This window comes from Panthera pardus, unplaced genomic scaffold (assembly GCF_024362965.1).
Source record: "Panthera pardus isolate Hobbes unplaced genomic scaffold, ASM2436296v1 HiC_scaffold_24, whole genome shotgun sequence".
NCBI classification, from domain to species: domain Eukaryota; kingdom Metazoa; phylum Chordata; class Mammalia; order Carnivora; family Felidae; genus Panthera; species Panthera pardus.
This window is the reverse complement of record NW_026526810.1, coordinates 90684611-90710356: the sequence shown is the minus strand read 5'-3', so window position 1 is coordinate 90710356 and position 25746 is coordinate 90684611. Positions and strand designations below refer to the sequence as shown.

Sequence of the window (25746 nt, the reverse complement as noted above, 5' to 3'; positions counted from 1 at the left end):
CCATTGCTGCAAACTGTCCTTTGAGGCATACAAGATATAGGAATGCTTGTAAAATGAATGGCAGCAATTATTATTCAAATGAGGGGGTGCCAACCAGGGGAAGCATGGCTTGGAGGCTTGTTACTGTGTGAGGTTTAATTGCATTGTATATTTGTGACGATTTCTAACTTTTAACGTAATGCAATAGTAAAGCTCCCTTGGAGGAGAAAAATGGTACTTACAAATTCCAGTTACTGAACTTAGTGAGCCCGCTGATGCACATTTCTTTACAATAGAGGGCATTTATTAACGTTTTGGTTCTGGGATGTGCCCTAAGGGGCTTTTCCACCACATCAGTATTCATGAGCATTGTCAGAAAATAGCAGTCACCTGCCTCTATTAGAGAACTGTCTTCTTGGAAGATGTGGAATTTACTGTTATTTAAAGTGGAGGGTCCAGTGTCTCTATGCTCTGGCAGGAGGGAAAATAAGATCGGTTTAAGACTTAAGGCTGCTCCAGTTGTTTTGATCAGCTTGCCACGTTTTTGTTTTTGGATTTCTGGGTGTGTGTGTGTGTGGAAGAGGTCCATCAGATAGACACTGTTAGATTATGAAGAACCTCTGAGTTAATCAAGTTTAGTCTTTTATAGCCCCTTTTTCTTTAAAAAAAAAAAAATGGCTGATTCAGTAGGTCTGTTTTGGAAACTGTTAAGCTCTGCCTGTGAATATCTCAGAGAAGCCAAATGTCATAAAAATGGTCTCTCCAGCTTGTCTTTGTGTCTCTCACAGCACTCACCAGCTTCTATCTTGTAAGTGCTAACCAACTTTCCTCTCTTCTTTCCTCTTCTCCCCTCCCACACTCAAGATTCTCCTCCTGACCTTTCACCCCCTGGAGCCCCAGTGTACTGTTTTACACTGGCTTTGTGTAAAGTTGGGGATTTGATGTGGGGCAGTTTAGGGATTTCCCTGAGAGGTCAGAGAGTGAAGCAGGTCTAGGGCAGGAGGGCTGCCAGGCTTTGATGAGTCCAGTCAGAAGTCCTGAGTTCACCAGGCAACCCCAAAACTTCAAGACGTGAGGCCACCAGCAAGGCCCATGCCTTTTTTGTGCTCTGCCTCCTCAATTCCAAGGGGAGATGCCTGCCTTACCTGGCTCATGTGGATGTTGTGAGATCCAAATGACCAAATGCCCAGGAAAGAAGGAACCTGCAATAATACACCCACTCATCTAGTGTTATCCAGGATCCACATTAATGCAATTTTCTGATAACAGCATCTCTTACCCCATTTAGTAGCAGTCTTACATAACCTTTGGGGATTGCAAACATTTTGTTAAAGTTTTGCCCTGTCAAAGAGGATATTAAACAGCATAAGATTATTCTTTTTTTTTTTTTTAAGTTTATTTTTGAGAGAGAGAGAGAGACAGAGCATGAGCAGGGGAAGGGCAGAGAGAGAGGGAGGCACAGAATCCAAAGCAGGCTCCAGGCTCCGAGCTGTCAGCACAGAGCCCAGCGTGGGGCTTGAAACCACAAACTGCGAGATCATGACCTGAGCCGAAGTCAGATGCCCAGCCGACTGAGCCACCCAGGTGCCCCAGCATAAGATTATTCTTGATCATTTAAAATCTTCTTGGTCTATCAGTTATTTGTCTACATTATAAGAGCAATACTCTCAGCCTTTGTTTTGTGGCACATAGATATTTGTCTCAACACTAAATAAATAACCCCAGCCTATTAGGTTTTTTAGTGCATGTCTTCTCTAACAGTTGGTAGAGTTTTTAAGACAAGGTTTTTTAAGTTTAAAAACTGTATTTTTGTCTGAGGAAAGATAGTTAACGTCTTTACTCAATCCCAAGGTGTCAGTAGTTACTTCTCTTAGTACTTTACCTCAGAGCGCTCCTGTGTCTTATTTGCTGCTTCTAATCTATAGTGGTCTGGGAAGCAGGTAAATAAGCTTATAATAAATCAGGTTGAGTGAGAATAAATAGCTCCGGAGCTGGTTCTGTAGCATTTTCTGTGAGCAGAGTGTGTGGGCTTTTCCATGCCTTCCTCAGCTTTGGACATCGCTTCTTTGTTTTCCAGTTGTCTGCCGCTTGATTGTCTGATCAGCCATCTCCGTATAAATGAGGTTTTACTGTCTCAAAGGTCGGTTTGTTTGTATGAGGCTAACTATCCCTTAAATATGGTGTAACAAAGTCTTGGAAGTTGATGAGAATCAACGTCCAGATTGTAGGTATCTTGGTCACTTCTCAGGGTGAGAAATTGAGGTACATAGACTCATGGTGACCTTCATGGCCAATACTCCCTGAATTGAACTATGTAGGGACAAGATCCAATAACCTCTCTCAAAGCCCAGACCCAGCAGAGACCCAGAGGTGAAGTAGATAGGACTTGAAGTTCTCAAGGCAAGCACTTCCCTTTTCTGTTCAACTCATAACTGTGTCAAGGAGAGGCCAAGGTTTCATTCAAGTCATTCCCATCACTGTCCTAAGAGAGGAGAAACCCCAAGCTGAGGTCCCTAAGCACAGCAAATTGGATCGGCTTCTCTGATGTTGGGCAACTGCCCAGATCCTGGCGGGGAGGCAAGATCCCTGCTGTCACCTCCGCCACTGCCACTTGGCTGTCACGGTCACTTTCAGGGCCAGTTGCTTTGCTTGAAAATGTAGCCATTTCTCTGTAAAGCAGGGGAAACAGTCACCCCATATAGCTATTAGAGTATTAACTACCACTTACCTAGCAGTTGATAAGTTACCCTGGAAGTTACATAAGTTAGACCCCTTATGTAACTCTCATTTTGATTTCCTAATGCCTCTGTGAGGGAGGTGTTACTATAAATAACATAAAAGGCATGCAATGCTTTTCACACAATGGCTGCCTGGACCCCCTGTGACATTTCCTGAGAACATGCACTCCAGGCGGCAAGATCTCTGTCACTCTTGTTCACTGCTCTGTCAGCAGGGCTTAGGACATTGCCTGGCCCATAGCAGCTGCTCAATAAATATTTGCTGAATGAGTCCTAAACTTTAGTTGTTAGAGATCCCCATTTTTCTACATGAACAAACTAAAGCTCAGAGAGGTATAGTAATTTAGCCAGCTCACAGCAGGCAGTAAGTGGCTGAGGCAGGGTCAGAACCTGGACCCAGCTGGCTCCAGCACAGAGCCTGTACCCCTAACCCTCCTCCTGCCCCCCGCCCCCCTGTGAGGAAGGAATGGTTCCAGTAGGAAGTAGTAAATGCCTGGCCAATGTCCATGGGCAGGAGAGCCCTTGGGTCTGTGTGGTTTTGAACTGGCTGCTTGGGAAGATGGCCTTGCCCCTGGGAACGGGACCCAGGATGCCACAGTGCCTGAAGCCCGTACTCTGACTTTGGGACAGCAGCAGGACCTGGCCCTTTCTCCTCCTGCAGGCTCTGCAGTGATTTGTCTGCTGTGAACCCTAATTAGTATCGCTTACATTTCTGCAGTGTCTTCACCTTTTCATTGATTGCACGGCCCTGGCTCTCTAGCAGATGTCCTGCCTCCCTTGGCGGATTTCTGCTCTGGCTCCATAGGGTATACTGATTTTTAGTCTATACCATCTAAAGGGAGATGATTTTGGAAAGTAATTTGGAGTGATCAAAATGGTTGTGGTAGAAAAATCACACCTACTGTGGGACAGTATGGTAAATTGCATAGATAAGACATAGGATTTTTTTCCTCCATTGTTTAGATAACTAATGAGGTTTGCTACTTTTCCCAGTATAATTCGCCAAGTGGTTTTTATCTGTCACTCATATTTAAACTTCTAGACAACGTTTTGTAACGGTGTCCAAAGAGACCCTTAGCGGCACAAATTACAAATTTACCAACTTTGAATTTATTTATAGGCTTCTGTGTTAATAGATGCCACATCATCGAACTAGAATTACCGTGAGAAGGAATACCATCTTTCCCTTCTACCCCACGGTGAGGTCACATAAATTTAAATTATGGAAGAATACACTTGGCCATCAAGAAAACTGTTTTACCCCTTTAACCAAAGTATTTCCCCAATTCTAACTGAATATTTACTTAAATAAAACTCATGTTCTTTCATCCTTCTATCAAGGTAATTGTATTTTTAAGAATTCAAGACAAAGCTTCCCAAGGTTCTTTTATTCTTTGTGTTTGCTATTGATTTCTATTTGTTTATGGAGTCACAGGGGCCTTGGGAGATAAATATTATATACCTGCCTCAGGCAAGACTGTATTCAAGTCACCCTCAGATGATAGCTCACCCTCTTCTAGAATGTCTTCAGGGATGAAAGCACCTTTGGGGCATTGTTACAATGGATCATTTACTTGGGAAGTTTTTCCTAATGTCTAACCTAACATCTTTCTGTTGTGGTCTTGTTCAGAAAAATAAAAGGAGTTGAGTTCAAAACGTATCTTTTTCTGAGTGTATAAAGAGGGTTTTGCTATCTAGCTTTCTCCCTCGGGGTTGAATAAATATTGATGTTGATGTTAGGGTTTACGACACGGGGGGTGTCAGAAATGATCAGCCCACTTTTCCCTTCAGTGCTTCAGAGAAATGAAGAAAAGAGAACAAAAGCTGTTTGTGACTCACTTCAAGGCTGTCAGGATGCTAACAAACGGTTCTCGTACCTTGAAGATGGATTTGCGTCCTTAAGGCTGTGGAAACTCTTTTGAACTCATTTTTAATTGTTTATTTTTAGGTGCATTTTGACCAATTTAAAGAAGCATTAATACTTATCTTGTCTAGAACTCTGTCAAATGAAGAACACTTTCAAGAATCAGGTAAGGGCACTCACTAACTTTTCTTCTCTACACTCCCCTTTAAAAATTGCCCAGGGAAGAATTTGGGGACTTTGAAGCATGTCTATGAAAGATTTGGGGCATCTGCCTCTTGCAGATTGAGTTATTTTGAGTGACTTGTCTTCTGATATTATCCTAAAAGCCTTGCAGCTGTTGAACACTGAAATGAGGCTTCCCTACCACAACAGTGTATTATGGAAGAAATAATTGGATTGTTCCTAGGCAATATGTCACATGGCGTGGCAATAACTCATTCCTAGAATGGGCAGAGTGAAGCCAAATGGTTCTACCTTCATCCTTATTTCCTGTGTCCGTGGAAGGATCTGAATTGGGGGAGAATTTTGCCTGAAAGAAGAAGAGTGTCTAATTTAGAGATAATTTTACTTAGTAGGTGGATAACCTTTTGCTACAGACATTATCGTATATTATAATTGATAATATATATCTCAAGTGATAGTTTTGAGGACCACGTTTTCATTTTTCTGTTTTCAGTGTCTAGTAGAAGGCTTCACACATAGTAAGTATTGAATGAATGTTGAAAAATAAAGAACTTACTATTACACTTCACTTAGTTTTTTAAAAAGCACTGTAGATTATAAGACATCATTTTATGTATATCTGAAAAGAAAAAGTTTTTACCAGTTAAAATAGCAAAATGCCATTGATTGTAAGACATATCCTACTGTCATAGTGTTCAAATCTAGGGTGTGTGTGTGTGCGTGCCTGCCTGCCTGCCTGTCAGTCTGTCTGTTTTGGGTCGGTGAAATATGGTAAATATTTAAAGGAAAGTCTAAGCAGTGCTGATATTTGTATTATGGTACAGTCCAGTTTTATCAAATATTGGTTGTCAGGCTAGAAGTAGGGGTTGCTGTAAATAAGCATGAGGGGATTTTTGGGGTGATGAAATTGTCTCACATCTTGATTATGGTGGTGGTTACAGATTTTATGAGTTTTTCCAACCCACAGAATTGTGCACTAAAAGGAAATTTACTCTATGTGAATTACACCTAGATTTTTAAAAACCTGATTTTAAAAAAGATAACATAGAAATATAGTCCAGTTTTTGAGACTGAGGAAAAATCATTAACATTTTGTCACTACAAGGAGTCATTCAATGTGACCTATTTAGATAAAGCACAGATGGGAACTCATTTCTTATCTTCACTGGTGATCTAGTTCTCCATCATACCTTCTGGAATGCTCAAGATTTGTGTCATATCTGTGACCATTATGTTTAGCAGTGTTTTGGGTTCTGGATCGAACATCCCCTTTCTGCGTATAGTACCACACCAAGGAAGGTTATCATCAACTCTGAGGCTTGCCAGAGCTCTCTAGAAGCCTACAGTGAGCCTGTGGGGGAGGTTATTGCCTTCTGGAGATTTTCCAGACTACTAATAGAATTTCAGTAGATGACCACTGCTGGAACATGGGCTTTTGTTCTTACGAGGTCTCACATTTTATTGGTATTTTTATTTATTTGAGGTTGTTGGTCATTTTTTTTTTTTTTAACATTTATTTATTTTTTGAGAGACATAGAGACACAGAGCACAAGTTGGGGAGGGGCAGAGAGAGAAGGAGACACAGAATCCAAAGCAGGCTCCAGGCTCCGAGCTGTCAGCACAGAGCCCGATGCGGGGCTTGAACTCACAAACCGTGAGATCATGACCTGCACCGAAGTCGGATGCCCAACCGACTGAGCCACCCAGGCGCCCCATGAGGTTGTCTGTCATCTTGATAACAATAGCGCAAGATCTTGGGACCCAGAATAGAGCTTTGGTGACATCTCCACATTTTAGTTAGTAAGAGCCTCCGTAACATAAACTCGGTAACATAAACATTAAGTTTGTGGTTCTTCTGGGTGCTGGTCATGTGCTTTTATGTCGGTTTGGAATGGGCAACTCTGACACTAGTCCACATGACCTCTTGGCTGCCCTTTCTTCAAAACCTGCATGGTCACCTGCCAGAAGATTGTCATAATAAATGCACAGACTTACGGTGACCCCAGATGTGAAGGGTACCGCCTAGAGTTGTTCGGTGCTGGGATCTAGATAATAGGATGAGGAGGCGGACAAAGGCTGGCCTAGTTTGCCAGTAGGTGGGAAGTAACGTTGATGAAGCTAGCTCCAGATGCTGGTTTCAGAGTTATGTGTGTGCCCCGCTGCCGTGCAGGTCAAGACCATAATTTGGACGGGTCTTGCAGGACAGCGCCCAGAAGGGATCTCGATGGTTTTGCTGTGTGCCACATGCTTCGGGTAGGCTGTAGCAAACCCTCGTTACAAAGCTGTCCCAGATCGGTGTGATGGAGTGGCAGAGTACTTATCGATAGCAACGTATCCAGCATTTACGGGACCTCCCTAATGTTTGGCCTGGTGGGATAAAATCTAGGATTGAGCCAGCGCCTTAAAGGGCATTTTATCTCAGAGGAGGCAGTGAGTCAGCGCTTCCTCCCACATTCCCTGCTTTGTTCCTGACATCTCTGCTTTTTCTGTCTTTTGCCCGTCTCTCTCTCTCCGGCCTTTCCAGTTGTTCTTGGGGATCATACAGTTCTTTGCACTGAAACGTGTTCCCACCCACTCTAAAATGTGATTCAACCCCCACAGGCAGACTGGCTTAGCTGGTGAGAGAGAAAGAAGGTTCCGGACTCAAATGCAGTATCAAGAGGCCGTCTCAGTTCACCCCCACCTTCCCCTTTATGAAAATAACTATCACCTAAATCATAGACCGTATGATTGTAGGGCTGGAGAAAACACTGACAGCTTATCGTGAGCACCTGGAGGCCCAAAGAGGCACATTGCTTAACTGAAGTCTCACAGATGGTGGCCCAGGAGGATGCTGAGGGGCTCACCAAGGGACTCCCCCAATCTAGGAAGCATGTTAACCCCCAGTTGGATGAGCTGGGGGTAAACCCAGTCCTCAGTCAGTGCAGTATGGCCAAAAAGATTCTGACAAGTGGCCAGAGTCAGCAAGAAGGGGAGGAAAAAAAAAACAAGTTTCACCTGATCATTAGTGACAGAAATGCCTGTGTCTGCAGCATTATTTGGCTTTTCAGTACTTGTACATTTGTTACGATAAGGGCCAGACCTGTGCTATTTTTGTTTTGTCTTTTGAAATCGATGGACCAACTAGACTTTGAGAGAAAAGATTACTCTTAAACTGTGGAAGGTGACCGAAAGAATAGGGCCACAGTGCACAGCCTTTGAAACAGAATGGGTCATGAGTGGAAATTTTATAATACCTAAGATTTTATAAGTTATACCAGATGCTGTACCAGACTATCCCATAGAAAATCCAGCTTGATATGGCGGAAAGGCCCCTGAGCCAGCAATGATAAAATACTGGCTCTGCTTTTCTAATTGGTTGGCTTTATATGTCACAACCTTTGGGGTCTTTGGTCACCTCATGTGGGAAAGAAGTTGTACTGGAAAATACTTAAACTCCGTTCAGCTCCAAGATGGAGTCGTGTTGTCTCTGAATATCTAAATGACATCTAAATTTATGGAAAAGGCTAGCTTTGCTTTTCTGTCAGATTTTACCTAACATAAATCGACATTACAAGGTTCTGCTTGCTAAGGGCAAATGCCCAGTGGATTTCATACCTTCATATTCCTCTAATAAAAGGCAGTTATATATAAATAAAAACGAAGCTATCTTAGAATTTGAGGGGAGATGGAATTAAGTCATTATTTCCATAGACTTGAGATCTGCCATTTATAACGTCTCTGAGGTACAGTTTCTTTTTTTTAAAAATTAGCGTGATTTTTCAAATTAGATGATTTGTAGCATCTTTTTCCTCTGATAATTTATGATTCTAAGACTCTTAGGAAAAAGCTTTTTTTTTTCCCCTAAGTACACCACCACCACCACCACCACAGTGAAAACTGCTGCTATTCAGATAAGGACAGAAAAATGGATTGGGGATATAGGGAATTGTTTGTAAATTCCTAACTGATTAACATCACCTGTGACATAATCCCTTCCTATCTACATGTACAATTTAATTTTTAAATTATTTTCCTGGAATAAGAGAGGGGCAAAAACCTAATTATTAGTTACTTATTCAATTTGCTGTGGCTTTGGATTATAGGATTTTTGTGATGGAAATGCTGGCACAGGCTCTAAGCTATACGGCATCGGCATACTGTCTGGATCTGCTCTCCGGAGATTTTGTCCTTGTTCGATGCATCGTGCATTAGATTTCTGTTCAGTGGAAGATGTTAGCATCATACAGGAAGCCCTTTCTTTCCCTGATAGGGTTAGAGTAAAAATCTTCCCTTTGTTTACTGGCAAGGGAAAACTCGAATCTAGAAAAACCAAATCGTTAAGAAAATAAGACTATGCATGGTTATGGGGCAGGTGATTTTTTTAAAAATAAAATTCTTAATTCCAGGAGCTGCCCTAATGTCATTATTTTTCTTACACTTTGAAGAAGCTATGGATATAATAAACAGATAACTTTTCATTCACTGAGCAAGTGTGCACTGAAGCAGGCCTTCTGGCCAGGCCCCGGGCTAGACCTTTAATTTGCAGCGATTAAAGATATGTGTTTGCAACTGTCTTTAGAGACCTTGGGCCCTGCACTGATGTCTGGCTGAGGGCCCTGCTTTTAGGAGATATAGGCACCAGTGGCCCACCCATTGTGCTTGGTTGTCCTTTCTCTGGTTGTTACAAAATACTCAAATAACTAAGGATTTAGTTCCCTGTTTCCCTGGTGTCTGTGAGATGCTAACGCTGAGGACCAGAAAATTTTTCCAAAAGTTAAAATAAAACCACTACCATCACCACCATCAAGAAAGGAGTGGAGTCATTTCATAAGTTAAGAGAGAATTGGAAACACTCAGGCCCACTGGTGGTCATGCAAAATGATAAGATCTTATTGGAATCATATCAAACAATGGGCACCAAAAGCTGTAAAAATGCCTTTGGCTAATGAATGCAGCTCTCAGATTTTTATGCTGTGGAAATATTTCTGTATGTGCACAAAGATGTGTCTATAAGGATAGTCATTTAGAGTAGTGGGAAAAAATAAAGTAGTGGAAAAATATATATCAAGCATAAATATTTGATAATGTATAGTTAGACAAATCGTGTTGTATCTGTAATCACAGAACAAATAGCAATTCATGTGTACTATAGAACACTTGTGATGATTTTACGAAGAGTATTTATGATGATTTTGCATGTGCTTTGTTTTTACTAAGGGTAAGAAGGCATTCTTTAAAAAAATACATGTGTTGGGGCACCTGGGTGGCTCAGTCGGTTAAGCGTCCAACTTCAGCTCAGGTCATAATCTCACGGTTTGTGGGTTTGAGCCCTGTGTTGGGCTCTGTGCTGACAGCTCAGAACCTAGAGCCTGCTTCAGATTCTGTCTTCCTCTCTCTCTGCCCCTTCCCCACTTGTGCACGCTCTTTCTCTCTCTCTCAAAAAGAAATAAAAATTAAAAAAATTTTCTTTAATTAAAAAAAGCATGTGTTGTGCAAAAACCAAAATACTCACGTGAACAAAACAGTTTACTAAGGAGTTATACCAATGTTTTAAGTTTATTTCCACACCAGAGTCCGAGAAGATTTCCAAAGCAGGGACATGAAAATGATACGAAGTATAGCAAATTGGTGTGTCCCTCTCATCTCAATCAGCCCATTGATAAAGGGGAAGGAGGTGACAAGGAAGAGAAAGTTAGAGCAAGAATGAAATGGAGGTGGTTCCACTTTCTGAGATGACGGATTCGATAACATCATTATGCTTGTGCCACTAATCTTACCCAATACAAAAAAAATGAGGTCGGAAAAGTTTGCTGCGGGTTTGGGGGCTGCACTGGTCCTGCCCACCGGCCCCCCAGCCACTGCTGGCTCACAGATGTCTGGGTGGGGGGACCCACTGGGGTGTGTCTTCATCCAGGGCAGGAGCCACCTGACAAAAGAGTGACCTTGTCCCACCTAGCCCCTGTTTTCTCTTCCTCCAGATAAGTAGACTAAGCCTTCATGACATTAAGTACTCCTCATCTTTTTAACAACTGAGGGTTTGAGTCCAAGTCTGTTTGAATCAAAGCCCAGGCTCTTTCCATGAAGCTCTTGTGCCCTGGGAAGCATTACAGTCCAGCTGGGTAGGTGATTCTAACACGTAAAATGCTTTTAGAAAAATTTGACCATGACCATTATTAAGTCAGGAGCTATCGACAGTACAGGTTGTGCTAAATTCGTAGAAGCAAAGGTTCCGTGAAGGTTGTGCCAAGCAGTTACTTGATAGAGATAAGTTTTGAGTTGAACCTGGAACAAAGGGGAGGATTCACTTAAGTGAAAGGTGAATCTCTGCCTTCTTCCCCAAAATGGCTCCAGATGCATGCATGACCTTCCAATGGGGATCAGCAGGCTGACATCTCTAGGAGAAGCCTAAGGAAACAATCCTGTCATCATTATCAACTCAAAGAGTTTTTCCTGTTGATCTTGAACTGCTTTAGGGCTGAACAGACCATCTAGTCAGACCACTCAGTCCCGGGGGTTGCCAGCCACACCCATCCACCATTCCTGGGCACCCTTGTGGGGTGCAGACCTTAGCCTCAGAGCTTTCCTCCCAGGCAAGGTTAATCAGAGCCATTCCATTAGCTTTGTGTCCTGAAGTGCCTGTGTTCCAGCAAGAAACTTCCACTCAGATTGGTAAGAATTGACTGGAGACTGCTCCTAAAATTCGGTCACTGCATTCACTGAACGCCTAGATGAATGTATGCATCTTGTGTGGGGACTGCAGAGGGAGGGGTAGCTGGGAGCATTGTGCGAGTGGCCAGTGAGCAGCTGCCCCAGAAAGGGCTGTGTATGCACAGAAGTGTGGGGTGGTGACCCTGCTTGCTGATGACCTCCCACAGAGGCAGGGAGCACCTTGGGAGGCAGGAGGAATGGCAGATAATGTTTAAGGGCTTTCCTGATGTCTTTATGTTGTTCATTCTCTCTTGGATTCTCTTCTCCCCTTCCCTCCTTGGGACATCCCCCGTTTCACCCCTGTCTTCTTTCCACCACTCCAGCTCACCTCTGTCCTCCTCCTTGGACCCCCACTATACTTTGCTTCTACGTCTCAGTTCCCTCCCCCATCTGTTCCTACTGCTGCCCCTCTCTGTCTCTCCATAGGCCCCTAGATCCCTGCCCATCTTGTCCCACCCCCTCTCTCTTTCCCCATCTGCACATACTTCTGTCCCTCCCTCTACCTCTCCCTTTTTCTCTCCCCCTCTCCTTCTCTTGGCCTTGGTCTCCCCTTTAATTCTCTCTCTGCCCTTTTCTCTTACTTAGTATCAAGTATGGGGTCATACTCTGTGCAGTCTGCATGTAATGGTGTTCACAGGAGGCAAGGAAGTGGGGAGCTGCCTGACTGCCCTTTCCCAGGGAAGCTTCTTGGGAGTGCTTGTCCTGAGATTTGCACATGCTTCATTTTTGACTCCTTATTTTTAAATGAGTTTCAGGAATCCGTGAGCTCAGCAGAACTGTAATACGGAGGGCCTCAGACTGGCGTTACTCTGTGCTGAGGGCCTTTGACTTTGGAAGGTGCCGGTGTCTGTGGGAACGATTGTCCAGCCTAACAGAATGGGGCAGGAGGGGAAGTAGAAAGCAAGGGTGTTTTCAAGCAATTTTAAAATAAGAATATCAGCACCAAAAAGGCAGAGCTCTCTTCTTCATCCTGTAAGTATCCTCGGTCAGTTTTGGGAACAGGGAAGTTTAAATCAAAAAGCGATCAAATATCCATCTTATCCCTCAACAGGTACAACATGATACTTTGCCCACGGCAGGTGGTCAATAATTAGAAGCTATAAGAATCTACCTGATATTGGAGTGTGTCTTTGCAACTCTCCTGTAACTTCTCGGTGTAAGTGCCGAGGAAGGCGCTCCATCCCAGGTCCCAAGCTTGTGTTTTTGTAAAGAAAGCATTGATGGAATACATGGTGTTTAGGCTTTCCTGTCACCCCTTCCGCTTCCTCTTGGGCCCTCATTGTTTTGCCCTTTGGCTCCTGGGGAGAGCTGAGCCTTCCAAGTGGAGACCTACATCAGGAAGGCTGCAGTCAGTCTGAAGACCACAGGAAAGGGTGCTCTGTACTCCTCAGCTGGAGTTGAGGCAGGGAGGGAGTGGAGAGAGGGGAGAATGGGTGAGTGTCAGAGGTTTACCCTGCCTCCAGCTGGCTTATCCCCTGGGTGGTCCTTCCCACTGACACTGTATTTCAATTTTCATTTTATTATAAGTGCAAGCCCTTCTGGTCACAAGTCGTACATGTATGTGTACAGTGATTCACCCTGATTCTGGAAGGTGGACATTATCACAGGTCTGGAGTGTCTCTTCTTGGGACAGATGAGATCTGGAGTAAAGAATGTGATATCTGACCATCCAGTTGTTGTTTGATTTCTAAGACTGGAAGGAACGGTATTTCTTTTGTCTTTTGAACTCCCATTGAGATTCCCCTTCCCACCCCATCTGCTCTGTAGAGACTATCAGTTGCTTCCATATTCCTCTAGCAGTGTTTAGGGGATTGAATCAAGATTTCTCTGTTGTCCCCTACTCATAACTATGTGTTTGGTTTATGGAATAAAACCTGAATCATCTAAACTAAGGTAGGACTGCTTCAAAGCCACTTTACTATGACTGGTGAGTTTCATAATAAATTCTCTGAGGATGGGGTCCAAGGCACCTCTAGGCAGGCTCAGCTTGTCCTCTTTCCTTGAAAGCCTATTTTTATTTTTGTCAAATAGGAGAAATAGAAAACTGAAAGAAGCAAAAATGACTCCGAAGCTTGGCATCTGGGTAAAATCATAAATGTTCAAAGAAAGAAAACACTGCAAGTTTGGCAGTCCTTTATATATTGTTTGTATCACTGGCATTTCCTAGCCCTCCTTGGAGCACGTGATTGGAGCAGTCACTTACACTTATGTTAAAGAAAGCTATATGATGTAAGCAATTGCATTTCTGTTTTTAAGTTTATTTATTTATTTTGAGAGAGAGAATATGCAAGAGGGGGAGGGCAGAGAGAGAGGGGGGTGGAGGGAACCCCAAGCAGGCACTGTCCTGCCTGGGCAGAGCATGATGGGGGGGGGGGGGCTCCATCTCAGGAACCCTGAGATCATGACCTGAGCCGAAACCAAGAGTCGGGAGCTTAACTGACTGAGACACCCAGATGCCCCATATTATCTGGCATAACTAAAATTGTTCTACAGTGAAACCCTGACATGTGTTAAGTTACATCTGGATGTGTTCGTAAAATGCATCAACTTTGCCCCAGGGCTGCAGTTTTCTAAGTCTCTGTTCGGCGTAAGGATGGGGTTGGACATTCTTTAATTATGGGGTGTAAGAGTGTCTTAAAATCCATTTGGTGGACTGTTGCTGTGGCCTTTTAAAGGCCTGGTTGAGTTGATAAGGAAAATCATAGTTTTCAAATGTTTAACACAATAATGACTGTTGACCATGAATGTTCTCTCTGGACCTCCTTACTTTTGCTGTCTTTCTTCACTTCTTATCATGTAAGTACAATGATGCTCATGCTCTAAGGAGAGGAATATGTGAGTGTGTAAGTCAAAGGAGTCACTGTAATTGGTTCAGTTAGTCTAATTCTTTATTGGTCACATAGAAGGTTTGGGAAATGCAGTGTGAGGTAACATTAACACTCCATTTTTCCTTTGTGCTAATCTCTTTATTCCAAAGAAGAGTGTATACTTGACTAGATTTCACTAGAAATTGACTTTGTGATATATTTACATTCTGCTAAAGATACTAAAAGCTTGTTCACAATTATAATAAAATATAAATAGAAAACTTTAAAAACTCTTGGCAATGCAAAAATAAGTAAAATAAACCCAAATCTCCCAGGGTCCCTAATGGCCCACAATCCACTAGTTCTCTTCCTTATTCATATCCCTGCAGGGCATGGGATATTTAGTGGTACATAACTGGGAGACCATCTCATCCACAGGCGGGTTTTGGAGTCAATTACAGTAGGTTTTTTAAGATGGCTGCTTCGTCCCTCTACTCTTTTCCTCCGTAAAAGTGCAGCGCGCAGTGAGAGCTCCTTTGCCATTTCCATCCCCAGACCACGACTGTTCTCACACTGGGAACATGTCATGTTCCGTTTTCTGACGTTGTCAGTTTTTCTTTTAATCTTTTCCACCCCCACCCCCACCCCCACCCCCACCCCCATCGTCACTAACGGTGTACCTTGTTGTCTGCCAGTAAAACTTAAGAATGTGTAATAAATTAAGGATGGTTCTACATTGCCTCTTTATCTGACTAGCATCTGTGGGTGTCAGCTGCCAACAAGTAGCTCGGGTGTCTGGGCCGCTCCTGAATACTCACAGGCTGACACACTCTCTCCTGATGAAAGGTACCTTCAAATGTGCATGTGATTTTCAACCTAAATTGTGTATGCTTAAACTCTTCCTGTAAGAGAATCGCTCCACCAAATACAATGACTTGGCTGGGACTTTTTAAAAGCTGGATATAAATATCACTAGAAATTATAGAGCAAGCATAAATACTTCACTCTGAGCTGTGCTGAGCATTTTCAGAATGCTTCGGACCACATCTGTGAAATCTGAGCGTATATCAGAGGAAGAGCATGGGGGTGCGGGGAAGGGCAGAGTTAGTCACACAGGATCGCCGGCCTTCCCAGGGAGGCTACGAAGTAATGGCTTAACCCCTCATGTGGTTTCAGTGGTGGTAAAGGAAGGGTTTTGTTCTTTCAGTTCTTATCTAATTGACCACCCTGGTTTTGATGATGTGTGTACATAACCTCATCCGAAAATCTCCATGTGTGAGTTGAGACACATCTTGTTAAGACTGTCGTGTTCAAATAGAATACACGTTATGTTCTCAGAGAGACACCGTGCTTTTGCGGATGATAAGAACTGAAATCAACACCTTGCTGATCTTTTGTATTTTAATAGAATATTTTATGCTCCTAATTCTGTGCAAGGTGCTAAAAAATCTCTGTATCTAAGATGACACGTGCATTGAGTGAAGTATTTATTTTATTGCTTTAAAGCCATCCGTTGTAGAGAAAGGTTAGTGTGGGGTGGCGGTGATGGCGGTGGCGGCGATGGCGGTGGTGGTGATGGCGGTGGCAGCATTGGTGGTCGTGAACATGGTGAAACATTGAACCTGAGACATGTTACATCAAAATGCTGAGGTCCTTCTTTAAGGTCAAGAAATAACCCTCCTGTGAGGCGCATTCCATTTTGTTTTGTACAACACCAAACTCATGAAGAGAATAAAAACAAAATGTACCATTTTTCTGTATACAGTTTTGCCTTTACTATTTTATTCTACAGCTTTTAATTTTATAATGCGATCTTGATGCCAGGTTTCATGTAAGCGATGAGCTGTCATTCATTTATTAGGATCCACTGTGTCAGTTTCTTTGTTCTGTCATCCCGCTTGTCTGATGGATCAGAAGGTGGGATGGTTAACAAAGGAGTCACTGAGGTACAGGAGGGGTGCGTGAATACTAACAGTGCTGATATGGTGTTCGCTTTATCATTATTTTCCAAGACTTCCTCTAGCGTGTCTCTTTGTCAGTACGATCTCCCCCTCTCCCTTTCCCCCTCCCTGCACGACACCAGCTTAATAAACAGAAGAACAAATATGACTCCTTGCTTTATCCTGATCTTAATTCTGTACTTCTAAAGTCAGACGCTTCTGCTGGCATTGCATCTCTCCCGTTGTATGCAGAGATGTGCTCCGGCTGCTGTCAGTCATTCAGAATTAGAAGCTGTGCTCTGCGTCTGACCTGGCGCCTCATATACGCCCACATCCCCGCACAACTGGCAAACAGTGGTGGTTTATTTTGGGGGCTAGTATAAGAGGCTGTGTCTGACAGCTGTGAGTGTCAGCTAAGGGCTGAGACTGTCATGTAATGTGGCCTCAACTCTTGTCTCCCTGCCTAGACTGTTCACTAGAAGCTCAGCCCAAATATGTTAAAGGTGGGAAGCGTTACGGACGAAGGTCCTTGCCTGAGTTTCAAGAATCCGTGGAAGAGTTTGCAGAGATTGAGCCACTAGATGAAGAAGCACGGCCTTCACACACCCCAGCCAGTGACCGCCACGAGGTAAGGAATTGGACGGGCACATCTATCCGGACCAGAGGTGCGGTGACGGACGGATACCCCTGCCACGGTGGTGTGGAAACAGGAGAACTGAGGGATTTATGGCTCTTCTCAGTTACCAGCTACTTGCTAATCTTACTACTTGGCCTTTTGGATATAGACGGCTAATTTTTCTTTTGTTTGAATGTTTTCACCTCTGTTTCAACTTCTGGAGAGCTGACATTTCTGTGCAAGCTTTGTGTTTATATATTTTAAAATTCAGTTATTTTCCTATTTTCTGGGGTCTGCCACTTTGAGCACTTCTTAGGAATATGTCTCTCCTCGTGGCACTGTCATTTTTAGTTATGTAAAAAGCTGCCCCCCACCCCCACCCCCGGCAAGCTATAAAACAGCATCTGTGGCAGGTAGGAAACAAAAGCAGTGCGCTTAGACATTTTGAAAACCGCGCCTTATCTATCATGGCGGGATAAAGCAGCTTTCAAACTCGGTTCTTGTGGTCTCAGCAGCTGTCGTGGTTCTCCTTCCTGGCACCCAGGCCCGCCTGGCCTTCCAGCAGTCAGATGTGCCCACTTCCCTCATCTCCCTTCTTCCCCTTGTACTCATCGCCGTACTCTACCAATGAAGGAGAAGCAGTAACATTTTCTTTATTCATTCCTTACGGCTCATTTACCAGCATGCCATTTATAGAACATGATTGAAAACGCCATGCTGAGCAAGCTCTAAATATTTCTTGCAAATCCCAGCTCAGACTGGGGATGCAAATATTTCAGATATTAACATAAGCTGGGAAAGAGACAAAGTGTCTCAACCTTCTTAAATAGCCCGTAGATGGTGGTTTCCTGGAGGTGTGTGTGCACGTGTGTGCGCGCGCACGTGGGCATTCATTGCTAACACCCGTGTTCAGCTCATTAAAATCCACAGGAAGCTTGCTCCAGTAATGACCCCAGCAGTCAGACATCTAGCATTTTCAGTCTTCCAGAATGCCCACAAACCCAAAGGTAACAGATCCTAGGTACTGAGCAAAAATGAAACCAGCCAGAGTACATTTAGAAGACACAGGACTGGTGGTCTACTGATCCCGAGAAGTTTGCACCATAGTTTTAAAGGAATACCTGTCCTCACACCAGAGGTGAAGGAGCAGTGGCAGACATGTGAGAGAAGAAAAGAGGGAGAAAAGCTAGAGAAGAGAGAGAGAGAGAGAAACTTGCCAAATGGTGTAAGGGTGGCATGGGTGAGAGGTGACAGCTGAAGACAGAAAAGGCAGTGAGAAGCAAGGAAGAGGCGCCTGGGGCCAGCCAGGGGCAGAGGCTACCTCTCTTCTTGAGTTCGGTCAGTTTCTGACCCTTTCTCATGTCCCTGTGAGAATTTAGATAGGGCCCTTTCCCCAATAAAACACATATACTCATGTGCACAAAAATTTTGCATATGCAGTTTCAGAGATGTAAGTAATTTGCATAGTTATTGCAGTGCTCATAATATTTATCTTGCTGTCAGGAAGGATGGCATTTTGTTACATAAAATCTGTTTCATAACCCTGAGTGGTATGGAATGTATCTAAGACACTTCCCTATGGACCAAAAAAAAAAAAAAAAAAAAAAAAAAATTAAAATATGTCTCAACACTTCTGGGGGTATTTGGTCCTTTTGTTATTTGGAAAACACTTTTAAGTCTAATTCTCCTTTCTCCAACTGCTTTCAGTACCCAAGGCATTATGATTTGGTGCTCAGAAATTAAATGATTACTTATTTTTTTGATAACACAGTTTTTTGTTTTTTTTTTTAATTTTTTTTTTTTAACGTTTTATTTATTTTTGAGACAGAGACAGAGCATGAACGGGGGAGGGGCAGAGAGAGAGGGAGACACAGAATCGGGAGCAGGCTCCAGGCTCTGAGCCATCAGCCCAGAGCCCGATGCGGGGCTCGAACTCACGGACCGCGAGATCGTGACCTGAGGGAAGTCGGACGCCCAACCGACTGAGCCACCCAGGCACCCCTGATAACACAGTTTCTAATTACGATCTTGGGATACCTAGAAAGTTCTTAGGCAGAGCTCTTATATCCTTGTTTTATCTTATCTATGGACTTCCAGTGAGATTTAGTGTTTAAAAGTGAGACTTTAGGCTCCTGTATAAATAAGGATAAGCGTTGAGGCCCGAGTTCAGGCAAATTCTTGCAGCTGTGTCTTAGTGAGAGGGCGTGTTGGGAGAACACATTTCACCCCCGATATTCAGCTTTCTTTACTCTTTCGGAACCTCTTAGGTGGGACCTTTTGATACTGTATATAGAAGCTTTAGTGCTCATCTGCCTTTCACTAGAACAGCAAATAGAGGCCTAGAAGGGTCCTTTCTCTCCATGTCTGTCTACCTTGAAGACCCCCTACCGACCCGACCTTGCGAATCTGTTAGATCTGGCCCCTGAAAGCCTATGAGGGCACTGGATAACCCCCTTTTACCCTGTCTTTTTTTAATTGCTGAAAGTGGACTCAAACTGAATGCTCATCCAGATGCTTTTTTGCCTAAAACTTTAGTGTTTCTGAGCTGAATTGAGTTGTCAGTATTCAAATTGATTCATCACTTTAAAAAGTCAATAGTCTCACATGTGACATTTTTGAAGTTCCTGTGGGCAGCAAGGAGGGCCTGTCCAAGCTTTGTGTAGCAGTAGACTGCACCCTGCCTTCACAGATACTCAGTCTGGTGGCATAGTTTCCACGGGATGTCAGCCTTCATGGCATATACTGTTGTGTCAAGATAGTATTCCTGTTTCCTGGCCAGGTTCCATAGAAGCCTTAGCAATTTACGGCCACTCCGTTGGCCAACAGAACTTCACACTCTGGACAGCACGTGCTCGCACCAGAAATCCCCTGGTCTCTTCCCAATGCCTGGTAATCTTCCTTATTCTAGAGTGGCTCCCAAATGGGAATGATGGGGAGGAGAAAATTCTTAATGACCTGTGGGGTTTATTCATTAACTTATAAGCATTTCAGAACCTGTCAGAAGTTCTTTACTGTTGGCTTCTTTTTTTCTCTTTTGGCTGCCTGAGGCCCTTTTGTCTCCTGCCCTTGGGTGTTAAGAATTTATTTCTTGGGTATATTTGTTACCAGTGGTTCATACTCCATCTCAGTGCCATTGGGCAGCATTGAAGGAGGGAGCAGGGATGGGTGTCTCCTGATGGGAATAATTCATCAGGAGTAGTCAGCTGCTGAACCGCAGATGGGCCTTCTTGGTTTTGATTGTGAATTTCCTTTGACTCCTGGATCCTGGCTCAGGGCAAGGTGAGATTCCTAGCCGGCCTTTGAATGCGGTTTCTCCTCTCAGACATGCCAGATTTTTCCTAAAGTGAGTTTAGAATTTTTTGATGAAGACTAAAGGACCTTAACCCGTTGTCAAAGGTTACATGGAGAAGAAGCCTGGCTGTTGCTACCCAACAAGGAGACTAATCTTTGCTCCAGGATCAATCAGTTTTATTTACCTGAGCTCTTGGAGAGGGGTGGGCAGTGGAATGGAATGGGGTCACAGATACCTGCAAAAGTCTTGCTTCCTTCTAGGAACTCATCTTGTAGGGATAAGTGAGCAAACAGCCATCTGAAGGGATGAAACAATAATTCCTCCTCAGGGAGCCTGGGTGGCTCAGTCAGTTGAGCGTCTGGCTCTTGATTTCGGCTCCAGCCATGATTTCACGGTTTGTGGGTTCGAGCCCCACATCGGGCTCTGTGCTGACAGCGCATGGCCTGCTTGAAATTCTCTCTCTCCCTCTCTCTCTTCCCCTTTCCTGCTTGTGCACTCTCTCAAATAAACATTAAAAAAAAATATCTCCTTCCCCCCACTTCCCTCTAGGATTATTCTGTAATAAGGGAGTTGCCAAGGATTGACAGTTTGGTCCTCTACTCCTGGGTTCGTGACTTACATTTTTTTCTGCATTCTTATTTTGGGAGGCCTTCTCCCATATGTACAACCAAAATGATAGGTAATTCTCAGGTAACTCTCTACCTGTAACTCCAACCTTCTGTCCCACCCAACAAAACCTAGAAATACAGACAGGTAAGAGTGACACTGTTACAGAGTTTGCTTTCAAGCTATTACATTTATTTATTTATTTATTTTTAATTTTTTTTTTTTTAACGTTTATTTATTTTTGAGACAGAGAGAGAGCATGAATGGGGGAGGGTCAGAGAGAGGGAGACACAGAATCTGAAACAGGCTCCAGGCTCTGAGCTGTCAGCACAGAGCCCGACGCGGGGCTCGAACTCATGAACTGCGAGATCATGACCTGAGCCGAAGTCAGCCGCTTAACCAACTGAGCCACCCAGGCGCCCCTATTACATTTATTTTTAATGTAAGTCCCATGTGAAGCTTCAGTCTTCATTAGTTACAAGAACCTGGAACCCCTCTCATAACCATTCGTGGCACCCCATTGTGACATGGTGCCTTGGGTGAGAGCCTGCTTGGTGGCAGTGGAGTAACGAATGATCTACTAACTGGGCCTCATCCTCTGAATAGAATGTAGGAGAATAAGCCTTGCTATGAGGTGCTTTTGATTGTGTTCGACTTTTGTTTCAGTCCATATATGTTAAAGCCCTAATAAAAATTGTGTACATATTAATCCTCTTGATCTTGCCCCGAGCTTTAATTCTGGCAATTGGATTCTTTCCTGCTGAAACAGAAAATATCTAACCTAGCTATGAAGCTTGCTTCCCCTCCCGTGTCTAGTTCATAAGGCCATAAAGCCATCGCGTAGGGAAAGACCACTGTAATCTCCCCACGTTCTCATTGCTACAACGTGTATTTCAGAATTTCATTTGGAAACCCTGACGTAGAATGTGCTAATTTCACAGGTGCCAGGTAGGTTCCACCACGAGGCTGAAATGTGCCTTCACCTTCCAATTTAGGGTGTTTATCTGGCAAATGGATTCCCTTGGGAGTCTGACCTCTCATCTCAGGTGGTATTGAAAGGAAAGTGGTGATTTTTTTTCTTTTTTATGGGATCATTTTCACTCAAGGCAATTCAATTGGACGTTCTATTCTGAATTAATCCAGACTAAGAAAGGGCACATTCTCGATTCCAGCGTAAGGTGTGATTAATGAGAACGTTTGGGTGGTTATTTTTGGTTAAGAAACAGAAGTGAGGTTTTAGTTTCCAGAGAGTACATTTTTTTCCCCTTCTCTTATATGCATACCCACAATGGCTACTGAACTGACCTTGAATTTTGTGGTTTCTTCTAAGGATAGGTGGAAGGCAGGGGTGGGGGGGGGAGCAAAACTAATGCCCAGTTCTATTCTGTATTACTGTAGGAAAGGTTGTTCCATGAATGTAATTAGGGCAGGACTACTTTGCTTTCTGCCCTCGTTGAAAACAGGGGACACCTTGTTAACTGTTTTCCTCCACAGGGAATAAATCGGGTCTAGGAAGATTATTATCAAGAGTAGGAGGCTTTAAACCATTATTTTTTCAACTACAGACAATAGTAGTGTAAGCCAAAACCGTGAGGTTTGAGTGAGGACCTGAGAGAAAAGTTGAAGCCACTTGCTTCATTTGCTCAACAATGGGGCTTGCTCAGCAAATCGCGTCTTTGTGTTTGGACTGCAGGGGGCGGGGGGTGGTGGGGGGTGGGTGGGACAGGAGTGGTGGCAGTAGTTTAAGAACTAAGAACAACCCCCCAAACTGATTTTTACTACCCCACATAAAATCAGACTTCTTCAAGAAGTGGGAAACTGACTTCTAGTCCCCTTATGTTCATTTTCATCTATGCATATCTTCACAGTCAACCTTCATGAATGATTCATTTATATTGTGTGGCGCAAATATTGAATTCTGGAGCAAACTTCTTAATGACTGAGAAGTTCTGCTAAGAGCTTTTGTCGTCGAAATGTACCTGTGTTCCCATTCCTCCTGTTAGATGTTTTGTTCTAATCTTTGACAAAGTAAGCACTTTCATTGCTGAAGCCATTTATTTCCATCAAACGATAGGACATCATCAGGATAGTTTTTTGTATTAATGGAATTTCCAGTGTTTCCCTTGAGTTTTCTTAAGTCTGTTAGATCCTTTCGCTATTCCCAGAGGTGAAACACTCATTCAAGATGCAATTGTAGATCGCTTGAAAGTGATGGAAAGAAGTCCCTTCAAAGCTGGTAAGATCTCTCTCTTTTAACACAGACTGTAGCTCTCAGGCTTGCAGGCTTTGCTGTTCTGGTACGTCTTCCTGACTTGATCCCAGAAGGAATTGCCTTGGCATCCAGCCCCCGCCCCCATCACTTTCCAGGTCAACAATTTCTAGTATTTATTTACTAACAAGAAAGAAAAACAGACAACAAATTAAAAATGAACAAAGTTAATTTTAATGATAACATTTTCCATCTGTACCATTAAGTGTATCTTCCGAATGGAAAACACTGTTCATTATCCACCAAGAGCAACTCTGATGAAGGAGATACCATGAGCAGATGTATTAAAAAAATCCCTTTAGGGGCACCTGGGTGGCTCAGTCGGTGAAGCGTCTGACTTCAGCTCAGGTCATGATCTCGCGGTTCGTGGGTTCGAGCCCCACATCGGGTTCTGTGCTGACAGCTTGGAGCCTGGAGCCTGTTTCAGATTCTGTGTCTCTCTCTCTGCCCCTCCCCTACTCACACTCTCTCTCTCTGTTTCAAAAATAAACAAACATTAAAAAAAATGAGGGATTAAAAAAAAATAAAAATAAATCCCTTTAGGGACTTTCAAATCCAATGAGCCAAGAACACCCCCCATCTCAGTAGGAGAAGAGGCTTAAGGCTCAAACTCTTAAATTTGCAGCGTGGCAGGACCCATAAAAACATGTGTGCAGTGAAAAATCCTACATTAATTCGTGTTGTCCCCGGTATTGACCTGTAGGTTTTAATTGCTTTAAAAATTTTTTTAATGTTTATTTTTGAGAGAGAGGAACAGCATGAGCAGGGGAGGGACAGAGAGGGAGACACAGAATCTGAAGCAGGCTCTGGGCTCTGGGCTGTCTGCACAAAGCCTGATGTGGGGCTCAAACTCACGAGCTGTGCTATCATGACCTGAGCTGAAGTCAGACACTCAACCGACTGAGCCACCCAGGCACCCCAGCTTTTAGTTGCTTTTAAAGATAAAGGAAGGTCCATGGGTTCAGAGCAGAGAGACTGAGAGTTGGGCTGGCAGGCGGTCTCCATTGCCCATTTTGCCTGGAAAGGCAGGATGACAGAAACGAACCCAAGTCCCTACAGAAACAGGGGCCCTCCTCGGCTTGCTTGGCTTCTAGTACCCAGCCCAGAGCAAGCAAGGGCTTTATACATATTTAGAACTGTTAGTTAAATATGCCATAGATGGTGTGTTTTTCAAAGTCCTCACGTTTTGGTCATAAACACCCTTCTAAACTGAGTTCTGTTTGTGTTTTTCCAGAGACTTCCTGTGCTTAGCTAATTGTGCCACTCTTGTGAAATGGACACTATAGCTCTATTTGTTTGGGGAGCTTTGTTATTCCAGCAAATTTCCTTCCTCTTCTTTATGGGCTTGCAAGGCTTTCCCCTTTCAAAAAAAAAAAAAAAAAAGGAAAAGAAAAAAAAAAACATCTGCTTAAGGCTGCTGAGATTGGTTCAGCAACCTCTGCTGGGAAAGAATAGCCCCGTATGTGCCCCCATAATCGTTTTAATTAGCCATACATTCTGCAGGGCACAAGGTCTGCGCTGGAGCAGATGGCTGGTGGGGGCTGGGACGGGGCTATTGTGGGCAGGGGCCTCGCCAGGCCTGCAGGCTGCAGATGCCGGCCCGGCCTTGGGGCTGGGAGCCCAGGATCCAAGAGGCTCGGGCCATCTGCTCTGCGGTCCAGCAAAGCAGGTGGCCCTCCAGAGAAAGCAGTCCTGAAAGCGGCATCACTGGTGTAGCCCACGCATGTGGGGCACCCTCGTCCGGCTACCGGACAACCAGAGAGTTGACCACAATGGCCAGAGTGACGTTGAGATGCACAGCCTACAGAGCGGGCTTCCTTTGTCCGCCTGAGGGGGCTGGGGGGCTGCCTTCTGTAGCAGCCATTTTGGGGCCAGGCAACCTCTGACCCTCTCCCCTCCGGCTGCTCTCAATGGGGTCGTTGGCCAGCACACTTGGCATGGTCATATGGAAGCACAGGCAGCCCCTGCCAGCTGTGACCAACCAGGGGACACTCTCGACCAGGGGGAGGGCGACTAGGGAGGCCCTGCTCCTAAGCTGAATCAAAAGTTGATTGCTTCGTCACAATTACGTGTTCAAAGCTGTAGTTTCTACAGAGCCTCTTCTGGGTTTGTTCTTCAAGCTGACACTGGTCTATCTGTTGTTTCTTTTCTCTGCCCTTGTCCTAGTTTTGGACACCCAAATAGTAGGAATAGTAATGGTAATATCTATTTACTTCACAGATACTTAGCTCTCGAGTTATAGCAGGCACCGTTTGAAATGCATTCCAAATATTAGCACACCTTTGTAGGCAGGTACTGTTATTCACTTACCCAAGAGGTAACTGAGGCACACTGGCTATTAAGTAATGTGCCCAAGGTTGGACAGCAGGTAGGTGGTGGAGGTGAAACTGAACCCTGGGGGTCCAGCTCTGGAGCCCAAATCTTTTTTTTTTTTTTAATGTTTATTTTTGAGGAAGAGAGAGAGCGGGCAGGGGAGGGGCAGAGAGAGGGAGACACAGAATCTGAAGCAGGCTCCAGGCTCTGAGCTGTCACCACAGAGCCCAATGCGGGGCTCGAACCCAGAGAACCGGCTCATGACCTGAGCCGAAGTCAGACACTCAACCCAGGCACGCCTGGAGCCCAAATCCTTAACCACATATTTGTTCTGGCTGAAATCATAATGACAGCTACCACTTCCTAAGTGCCAGGCATACGCTTTCACGTCTGCACTGGGCAGCTCATCCCCACTTTGGGCATGAAGTAAGGAACCGAGGGGTCACACT

General features: G+C 44.0%; 1 protein-coding gene across 11 annotated transcripts in view; it reads left to right on the top strand.

Annotated features, from left to right (window-relative positions):
- NIN (ninein) overlaps nt 1-25746 on the top strand; it is a 99192-nt gene that overhangs the window by 15289 nt on the left and 58157 nt on the right. For 6 of the 11 annotated variants that reach the window (XM_053889391.1, XM_053889390.1, XM_019451843.2 and 3 more), the window contains 3 exons: nt 4666-4747; nt 15018-15107; nt 16669-16829. In XM_053889391.1, the coding sequence (XP_053745366.1) occupies nt 4666-4747; nt 15018-15107; nt 16669-16829 (333 nt within the window). The remainder of the gene's footprint in view (nt 1-4665; nt 4748-15017; nt 15108-16668; nt 16830-25746) is intronic. The other 5 variants (XM_053889393.1, XM_053889392.1, XM_053889398.1 and 2 more) reach the window with 1 other exon arrangement.